This window comes from Aphelocoma coerulescens, chromosome 5 (genome assembly GCF_041296385.1).
Source record: "Aphelocoma coerulescens isolate FSJ_1873_10779 chromosome 5, UR_Acoe_1.0, whole genome shotgun sequence".
Lineage (NCBI taxonomy): Eukaryota > Metazoa > Chordata > Aves > Passeriformes > Corvidae > Aphelocoma > Aphelocoma coerulescens.
The window spans coordinates 52,941,030-52,951,270 of NC_091019.1; the positions used below are offsets into that span (position 1 = coordinate 52,941,030).

The following is a 10,241-nucleotide window of genomic DNA, read 5'->3' on the forward strand; positions in this document are numbered from 1 at the left end:
ACAAACGCTCGTACTCCCCTTGCGTATAATTCATCTGATAATGTCTAAAATTTATTAACAGTAACTTTAAACACCGCTGAAGAGAGACGGCTTTTCTAAGCGAGGGTCAAAGACAAACGCTTTGGAAACACAACAAGGCACAACCGCGGGGACATAGGGGAAAGAGCAGGGAGACGAAACGGAGTAACAAGTGTGGGGCCGGGTTTGCTTCGCCTGCAAGTGTTTCCGAAGGGCATCGTGGCCGGCGGGCCGGGCCGCGGCGGGGGGAGCCGCAGCGCTCCCGGAGGGGAGAAGCGCTCGGGCCGCGGCCGGGCGAACGGGGCCGGGACCGCCGCGGGGGCCCCGCGGGAGCCCCGGAAGGAGCCGCGGGCTTCGCTCCCGGCCGCCTCGGGCTCGCACCGGGCTGCTCCCGTCGGGATCGGCCTGGCCGGGCCTCGGCCGCTTCCCTCCGGGTGCAAGACCCGCCATCGCTGCCCGGCCTGCGGCGAGCGGAGCCCGCCTGCCAGCGCTGCCCTCCGCCGCTTTCACACTGTGTGATACCGCACCGCCGAACAAGGACCTGCGCCGGCCAGGCCGGCCCTGCTCCCCGGGGAGCTGGGCACCATCGCTCCCCGCTCCCGTCTCCCTCCTCTCCCTCTCCCCGCGGCGCAGGGTGAACAAACACGCCGCCGTCTACCTGTGCAACACCTCCGCAACACACTTTATTTACACGCAATCAGCTCGGGGCATTGCACATTATATACAGATATTTTCCCCCTCCAACAAGGCAGATCTTGTGCAAGATTAGTAGCATCCTCCGGAGCGTATCCGACAGTCCACGGGAAATGTCCCCCCCACTTAAAAGTATCAGCTGTCAGAGTCCAAGTCACTTTTCCCGTCCTCTTGTCTCTTCTCCGGTGACGTTTTAGACGCTTTATTCCACTTTTGTGCGTTTTCTGATTCCTCCGAAGATGATCGCTTTTGCCTCCTCCACTTCGCCCGGCGGTTTTTGAACCAGACCTGTTACGTTAAGAAATTAAATTATCAATGGAAAAAAATAAAAATAGAACTATGCAAACCCTCAGTGTGACCTCAGCCCTGCAGGAGCTCTGCCGAGGCCGGTGTGCGGAAGCCGCGCTCGGACGGAGGGAGGCAGGCGGGGGAAGCGGCCGCTCGGGTGGGACCGGCCGGGCGCCTTCAGGAGGCACAGCCGCCTCCCGACAGTCACTCACAGCCCTGTGACAGGCTCGGCCGGCTGCCCCAAGGAAGGGCACTTGGAAATATTAAAAAACTTTCCCTCTGCCCCCGCAAAGTGGTCGCTCTCCCTTCGCTGGCCGAGCCGGGCTGGAGCCGCGCAGCGATACATCCGGTTCGAGCGCGTTTGAGTGCGAGTGGGAGAGGGTTGAAGAAGGAAAAAGAAAACAAAATACCTCCACTTTTTCCTCTCTTAAGTGCACCCTTCTGGCCAGCTGTTCCCTGGTGCCCACGTCTGGGTATTTCGTTTCCTGGAAGAGGTTTTCCAGTGCTTCAAGCTGCTCGTCAGTGAAGATAGTCCGGTGCCGTCTTTTTCGCCTGCAGTGCAGCTGGTTCAGTAACTGCAGCTCCGTCCGGGACAAAGTGCCCACGTTCATGTAGGGCAACATCTGATGGGGAACAGGGGACATCAGGACTGACCCAGTGCCCTCGTAACCTACGGACAGACAGACGAGTCGACGACAGGCTTTGCATGAGATCGCTGCTTGCCCCCACTCCCGTTCCGTCCCGTCCCGTCCCGTCCCGAAAAAGCCCCCTCCCGCCGCCCACCCGCGCTCCTGCGGGCCACCAAATGCCCGCCACCCCCTCCGGCCCCGCGACTGCGGGAACAAAGGGAGCCCGTCCGCCCCGTCCCACGCGGGGCCGCCTTACCTGCGGGGGGGACGCAGGAGCACTGCTGGGCGCCCAGGGGCGGCACGGCCCCGCAGCACGAAGGGCCCACGGGGGACGCCGGCACATGCAGCTGCCCGTAGTAGTAGTTGTTGTAGCCGAGCCGAGATCCGGTGACGGCCGGCGGCAGCGCGGAGGCGGGAGCCACCGCCCGGGAGTAAAATCCGCCGTAGTCAGAGGCGCTGCCGTAGAGCGAGTCCCCGTGGAGGCTGGGGAAGACGACGGGCGCGGCGCTCGGGGGCAGCAGCACCGAGTCCTTGCAGCGAGGTCTGGCCGCCAGGATATTGTCGATGCTGAACATGCTCACAGGCATGCCCCAAACCGTGCGGGGCAGGGCGGCGGGGACCGGCCGGGGGAGGGAGGGAGGAGGGCGGGAGGGAGGGTAGGTGGTGGCTGGGGAGGGGGGGGGGAGAGGCTGGAAGGACACGAAATCGAAACTTTTCGGATAAATTTTAAAAAGGGATCGGAGCAAAAAGAACAGAGCCTTTTCCGAGGGCAGCTTGCGGGCAGAGTGTGCGTGTGTGCCTGTGCGCGCTTGTGTGCGTGTGCGCAGGATCCACCCCTGGAACTTTCCCCCCTCAACTCTCGCCTGTTTACTGATCTCAACCCAGAGGGCTGCTCGGAGTATAATCCATCTGAACCTCTTCCCTTTTTTATACCCAGGCGACGTCATCCTGGATTTAGTTCCTGGTAATATGCAGATGACAAACAAAACCAGATTTGATTTTTTTTTCTCCCCTTTTTTTGGTGGGGAAGAGGTGGGGGTTACACAAAGGAGTGAAAGCAGCCTGAGTCTGTGTATTGAGAATTAATGAAATTAACGTAATCCTTTCCATTAGTAGGCTTTTTAGAAAGGCCCCAGATTTAGGCTTGATCTCTGCTGCACCGGCTAATTGCCCAGGTTAATCTTATTAATGCCATTGTGTAGAAGTGGTTAGCAGCTCCTAGTCTTGTCTATTATGCGCCTGCTTTGGTCGTGTTAGTTCACATTAGTGGGTGTGATTTCCTCTGTCTAAAGCTCAGATTCATCATTTATGCTTCGAACTGGTTAAGAAGTACTTTTTTAAAAAAATAAACTGCCACATAACCATGCAACGCCCCCCCACTCCGAGTGTTTCTGTAGCAGGATTTGTATCTTGCATCCCCGTCTCGGAGCACTGAAAGGGCATTGAGGAGTACCCGTTTCTCGGACTTAAGGTTTATGCAGTAAAGCAACAACGTCTTCACTGAGTAACTGAACTATTTTGGTTTTTTTTATTTTCCTAGGTCACCTGGCGGAACAAGGACGCGTAAATATTGTAAACTTCTCTCTTTTTTTTTTTAATTTTTCCCCTTTTTTAGACAGATTCAGTCAGGTATCACTTTTTATTTTAAAACAAGCCAAGAGATGCAAATGTTAAAGACCAGTGCCATCTCAAATCCCCGGGTGTGGTAGGTATTCCGATTTCTTTCTGATCTATCTTGGTGCTTATTTATTTTCTTTTTAATCTTTAATTATCTACCTTAGAAAACAAAGTTCATAAAGTTGCAACGATACAGAGAACTTTATATTTTGCATGTTCCGTGAATTTTTAAATGGAGACATTTTAAATCCCTAAAACTCTTCCTATTAAGAGGTTTGGCTCTCCTGGTAGCTGGCTCTTGTGATTTGCAGAATACTTCGTCTGTCACGACTGTCCCTGGGAATCCACAGGAGGTGAACTGAATAAGATTAGACTATTTACCCCATCAACTCTCCATCAAACAAGGTAGGAAATTGTACGCATGAAATGGAAACAAGCCATTAGAGTCCGTTTACGAGGAACACATTATTTTTCCTCACCAAAGAATATCCTCGTTAGCGCTTACTCGCACTTTATCCTTCCTTTCCTCGATATTCCAGGATTTAAAGCCGCACCTGAGAATGATCTGAAACCTATTTCTAGAGAAAGACCCGTATAAACGTTAAGGAAAAAGAATGCCAAAACTAAATTCTTGCTTTGTTGATACATCGCAATGTGAATATACCAGCATCAGTTTTTACTTCAATTTGTCTGTGTATCAATTTCTTTCCGTCTTTGGCATTTAGACCTGAACTTCATGCAAGTTTTTCAAATTTAATGAAAAGCGAAACTATTTGACAGAGGGTTCGGCGGTTTTTTGTTAGATTTGTGAAATTTTTTTCTGTTGATGTTTTTAGAGTTTTCCTTAATTTTTGTTTGTTTGTTTGTGGGTGGGCTTGGAGAGGGAGTTTGGGTTTGTTGGGGTTTTTTGGTCAGTAATTCCCTGAGCGCAGCCGGTCACGCTGCATGCAGAGCAGCGCCAGCTTAATGCCGCCATCGGGATGCTCGTTCACGTCCTCAGCGGCTCGGCAGCAATGCGCGGCAGCATCCCTCCGGTGGCCTGTGCACCCCGGAGGGGAGCGGGGCTCCGGGCGAGCCGGGCTCGGGATCCCCGGGAGAGCCAGGCCTGAGGGGCGGCCGGCAGCGGAGGCACGGCCCGCTCTGGCCCCGGCCCGGAGCATCCCGCGGGTGCCCTGGGGGCCCGGGGGCGGCGGCGAGGGACGGGCGCTGCCCAGCGGCGGGAGAAGGGCGGCGGGGACAGCTCTCAGCCCCGGGACTGCCGCCCCTCGGGGAACAAACCGGGTGACCACCGCGGGGGCTCGCAGGTGGGGGCACCCTCCGTGGAGACACCCCCGCCGGGGCCGACTTCTCGGGTGTTTAGCATCACTCGCGTCAGAGCTTCATCTCCGCGCCTGTCCGGCTTCTCCCAGGTGAAAGCAGCGCCGCGGGACGCGAGTGGGGCACCGGCGGAGCCGCGGCGCTGGCGGAGCACACACACGGCTCGGGCTGTGAGGGCTCGGCTTCCCAAAGAGTTTTTTGCTCCCCTGACGGATGATCCACCACGCTGCAAAGCTTACCTTTATTCCTAATTTAGAAATGATATTTTCCAAATAACTTGTCCCCCCAGTGGGGAAGGTTTCTTTTATTTTGTTTTGTTTTAATCTGAGTCGCCTTGCCGTGAAACCCCCGGTTTTGATACCCGCTTCGCAAAACCCTCTCTCGGAGTTTCTCATTTCCCATGCGCTCTTCGCTAACCTGGCAAACGGAAAATTGTGTTAAACAAACAATCACTTGTCACATAATGTCGGGGTGAAATTGTAATAACAAATGAAACACAAGCAAAATTGTGCTGCATAGTGTTGCTAAGCAATTGTTTGTTACGGGAGGGTGGTCACAGCATGGGTTGAAAGAGGGATCTAAAGAGAAGCATAGCACTGGGCAGAGCAAGCTGTTAGGTATGAAATACAGTAAACACGGCGCTGATTTTCAATATTATTACCCAAACACGATTTCATACAAAGCAATCACCGTACACAAGTCTATGAAAATGCGCTTGTTGAAAAATCGAACTTTTTTTTTTATTTTAATATATTAAGGAATAATTCCGGGGATGCAAAACGCACCCACCGCCTTCCCGGCGGAATCTTTGACGGGCCTGGCGGCGGGAGAGGCGCAGGGACGGCCGGCCGGGAGGGGCCCGGGGCACCGCACCCCAGCCCGCCCGCCCGCCTGGCCGGGACTCGCCTCGGGGCCAGGTCCTGGCTGCGGCTCCCGCCCCACGCGAGGGATAACGAGGGGGTGAACCAGGGCTTTGGGGGATGACCGGCGGCGAAACCCGCACGGAAACGGCTCTTCGCGGCACATCTCTCGCTTATAAATGCCATCACCCTGCAGCGTTCCTCACGTTTGTTTCAAATTGATTGCATCATTGCTTCACCAGGAAAAAAAGTATAAAAGTCATACAATGCGAAATTACGGTAATTTGTTCCCAGAATAAACTTATCTTGAACTGATTAGGAGAGTCAGTCATTTGAAAACGAGGCAGAAACGCGATTGGTTTTTTTTTTCCGAAAGCTTCCCTCTAACAATATCAGCTTCTAAAGTTTTCATTCATATAAACTTTATTAATGAAGATCTTTTATTTAAATGTCAAGGGGATTTGAAATTTAGAGTAAATTATGAAGCATGCATGTCTTGCCAAGTCATGGGTCAAATGCATTTGTGAAAAACTGCTAAAAGAGCATATGGTTTTGAATTTTTCTACAATGACTAGTGTTTAAATAAATTGCTTGTACTGCTTAACTTCATGTATAATTTTGACAGAAATTGGCCTATAGCCTTTTGATATGTAAACATTTCAGGCTTTTATGCGGTATAAAAAGACACTTGCTTTTTGGGATCAGCTAAAGCAGTCACCCTGTAATTCAGAAAACTGGCACCTAACGTTACATTCTTGCTGCATTTCAACTTTCAAGTGGCAGCATAAGGGGGGAAAGAGAAGGGACATTTCAAAAGTAATTGGAATTAAAAACTGCGAACGAGGTGAGAATGTGCCACTCACTGTCTGATTGAAATGGATAAACCTTAGCACTAAAGAGAATTCTCTGTCTTGTTTTCTAAAAAACAACAGAGGAATCAGTGAAAACAGGCTTCAACGTAGCACAGACCTGACTCGCATGTCAAATTAATGCCTTAAAACAAAGTCTGTCTAAAGTACAAATAGGTGTGATGAAGAAAATCCAGATATCCCTTCTGAATTCTGTCAGCTGTTTCTCTTCTACTGACTATCTTGGGCTGTAAAAATTGAAACAGACTTTTATACATAGAATATTGCATACAATGTATATAAATACACCACAACCCTTTGAAATGCCCCTTAGCTATCTTCATGTTCACTTGCATTTCACCAGCTCTTAAGTCTTTTGCAGTTTTTGCTCCAGTAAACATTCAATTGACTTCAATTAGTGTTTTGTTTTGGTGGTGTGTTTTGGTTTTTTGTTTAGGGTTTTTTTGGGGTGTGCGTGTGTGGGTTTGTGTGGTTTGGGTTGTTCTTGGGTTTTTTTTTCTTGTGAAGAGGAGACTAGAATGTGCTAAGGGCTTCAGGATACAGTCCATAAAAGTAGTGGAGTCACTCAGTTTTAAGTCTCCTTAAACTAAAATGATTTTGTACATGCATAAATCCACCAAGCTACTGAATAAATTCATTTATTACTAATATATCTGTCTCACATAAATAAACCTCCTAATGTTGATTAGATGGATAAGCCTAGCACAGTGCTAGACAGAACAGGACCTGGATAGTTGCCTGGTGCCAGACAGCTCAATATGTTTATTTCCTGTGTGCTTTAGCGGGGACTAAGCTAAAGTTGGAAAAAGGTTTAAATGAACTATATAATTTCAATCTGTTACTGTAGTCACATTTGTATTTATTGTATATGTCAGTTAGTCATACACAGAGTTCTCAAGATACACTACCCCTTTTGTTAATGGTCAGGGGTGATTTTTTTCACAATTGTAACGAGTCAACATAGACAAATTCTGCTATAGACAATTCAAATTCTATAGCAATTTAAAAGCTGGTATGGATTCAGTTTGATGTGATATAATCTAGTGAAGAAAGCAGAATCTCTCATATGTTTCCATTAATTTGAACAAAGGAATTGAGATTATTTTGCAGGTTTCATACGTATTCCAATGAACAGCATGTTTGGCAAATAAGGACATATAACATTAATGACTCAGCAAGAAAAAGACTTTTCCTCTTAACAGAAGAATCTGCATCTAAAGTGAGCAGATTGTTGCAAAGAAGAATCTTTTAAAACAGTGCATCTTTACAAGGGGACAGTGGGGTCAAACACTTTGGGTCCTCGGCTGCAATTGCAGGAGTCAACAGGAGAATGCCCTGCTACTTGGAAGTTTTGTTTTCCATCAAAAGCAGTTTGAGTGCAGTACTTTCTTCAAAGATACTGTGATCAAACCAATTTAAGCTCAGAAAAGTGGGATGATCTGGACTTCTACATTAAGAAAAATTTCATTCCAAGGGACGTGCTAGAGAGGCTGACGTAGCAGGTCTGTTGCACACACATGACTGACCCAAGTTTTAAAAGTGGATCTCAATCACAGTACAGCCAACAGCCAAAATTTCTCCCGGAAGCTGAACATACTGTAGCAGTGTGCTTACCAGCTTCAAGATGGCTTCACTCTAACCTATTAGAAGTTTAATTTTCTCTGTAAGGACGAGATCATCCTAATTCCTCATGTTATACGTACAGTCACACATAATGGTAGATAGGGAGATAGGTGTGTGTATCTGTTCCCTACAAACAGTGTGCATAAGATGTGCTCATTATGTTATTAGGTCACTTTCTGTGCCAGGGTTTGTACTATAGAAGTAGAGCAATTAAAATAAACAAACAAACAAACAAACAAAGCCAGAGGACCATTTTCCTGATTGACAAACGTAAACCAAACTAAGACTTCTGTTGTTGATTTGCCTTTTTCCAATAACTGAGCTAAGTTTTTGGATTGTCATGTAGCACACTGGATTTTAAACCACGAGAGATCCTGAGCACACACAGCTACAAATCAACAGAAATTGTGTGTGGTCAGCACTTATCATTCCACCCAAGTATTATTACATTGGCTAAAGATCTTCTTTGTAGTATAAACTGTACATACTTAGTGCCACCAGAACCTCTCCTCTCTCTGAGAAGGCCCTGGGGGTTACACCCAAAGTAGCTCTTTATTTGTAATGCAAAGAACCTCAAAAGTCTTTGCAAGGGAGTTAGAGCAACAAAGTCAGCTTTAAAAATAAATAAGTCAACTGTACAAAAGACAGCTACTGCATTGTTTTCTGTACTGTGCACACGATGTATATTCAGACTTCCATGGTTTTCTATGAGCTTTAGAGTTTGTGAAAATGACTAGTCTAATTTAACAGTGTTTACCATGGTGGAACTAGAACTGGAGCCCAATCCCACGCCTACAGAAGTCTGCTTGGTACTTGCCAGTGATTTTGAATCAGAAGTGAAACAGAGAGTATCTTCCAGCTAAAAGTCGCATTATCATTTCCAAACACTGTATAACTGAAATCTAGTAGACTTTTTCTAGTGAAGTGTGCCAAATACATATCATGAATATGTATCATTTGCATTTTTTATAAATCCAGGAAATAATAATAGTAAAAATGAAGGTCCAAAGTAAAAAAAAACCAAACCAATAAACTTATAGTGGAGAAATATATAGTGGAGGGTAACAGATTTGAAGTAGGAAGGCAAATATGCCAGAAGGAATTACAGAATTACTATCTTGGTTAGAAGATGTTTTGATAATATCATTGAATATCACTATGATCTGTTTCAGTGACCAGTGCTTACATTAGACAGGAGAACAAGATCATCAAGTGAAGTAACTGAAGTGGAAGAATTATTATATTTACCTACTAATGCTCTCAACTTTAATCTATGTCTCTACCACACTGTCAGTCAACCATGTCCCCATTTGTGTTCTAATTTAGGCAAAAATAGCCTATTTCCAGCAAAGATAATTTGCGAAATTGAACACAGGACTCAAACCACTAGATGACAGAACTAAAAAGTTGTATTTATATGATATTTTAATGTTTGGATTTTGTTTCTTTTTAGTATTTCTAAAAACATTTTAATTTACAATATTGATATACCTAAGTGTTTTGATACATTTCTGAAAGCCACCAGAAAATGTTAAATTTAATTATGATTAACTTGAAGTCTAGATTAATTTATGGTTATTCCCTTCCTAACTATCCATCTAGTTCCAAACTAACCAGAACTAGGTTTTTGAAGTCCTGTCATACGTGTCCACCTCTAGTTGAAAATTTGCAGCATGTACCTTTTATACTTTGAATCTCATCTAATGAGACCTCGAAATTTTTTATAATTTGGGATTATATAATGTTTTGGAGCAACAAGTATGTCTTCTGCTCCTATGAATCAGGAATATTATGCCAGTATTTATCCATTTGCAGCTGTCTCCAGACACTTTGCCTTTTGATTTCTATTTTCTTTCTAATTCTATGCACTGCTTTCACACAGCCCAGTCTCCAAACTTTTGTTTTTGAAGGGAACTCTGTTCTTTTAAGAAAATGTAAATTCAGGGTTTTCTGATGGATTTGTTCCAAAGTTTTGGTAAGATATGCAAGATCACAGTCTGGGCCTGATGCCTGTTTCAAGAGGTCAGAGTATTGTGAAGTCAGATAAAATTCTGGACTAGGAACTGAGCAGAGAACATGATACAGCAGCCAAAAGTCAGGGATATTTCCTTTTTCAGAAGTTTTATCAATGACATCCTCTTTATTTATGTGCTGATGTGGCATTACATGCTTTTGGGAGTGAGGATGAATCCTTACGTGACTTTTGCCATTGGTTAAGATTCTCAGGGAGAGGGAATAATGGTTCTTTCCCCATCCTGCCTCTTGTAGTGGATATATCAACATACATTAGCAACTGATTTGAGGATTAAATATGCTCAAAACTTTGG

At 46.4% G+C, this 10,241-nt stretch overlaps 1 protein-coding gene and 1 long non-coding RNA gene across 2 annotated transcripts; one reads left to right on the forward strand and one right to left on the reverse strand.

The window, feature by feature from the left end:
- Positions 1 to 671: 671 nt before the first annotated feature.
- On the reverse strand, positions 672 to 2,592 carry GSC (goosecoid homeobox). Its single transcript, XM_069018170.1, has 3 exons — positions 1,885 to 2,592; positions 1,410 to 1,669; positions 672 to 999 (listed from the first exon to the last, which is right to left on the reverse strand). Exons 1-3 carry the CDS (start codon positions 2,573 to 2,575, stop codon positions 847 to 849), a joined length of 1,104 nt encoding a protein of 367 aa, XP_068874271.1. The 5' UTR covers positions 2,576 to 2,592; the 3' UTR covers positions 672 to 846.
- On the forward strand, positions 2,082 to 3,930 carry LOC138111810 (uncharacterized). The gene is made up of 3 exons (XR_011151460.1): positions 2,082 to 2,169; positions 3,169 to 3,650; positions 3,785 to 3,930. It is a non-coding gene; the product is annotated as an uncharacterized lncRNA (long non-coding RNA).
- Positions 3,931 to 10,241: the final 6,311 nt, after the last annotated feature.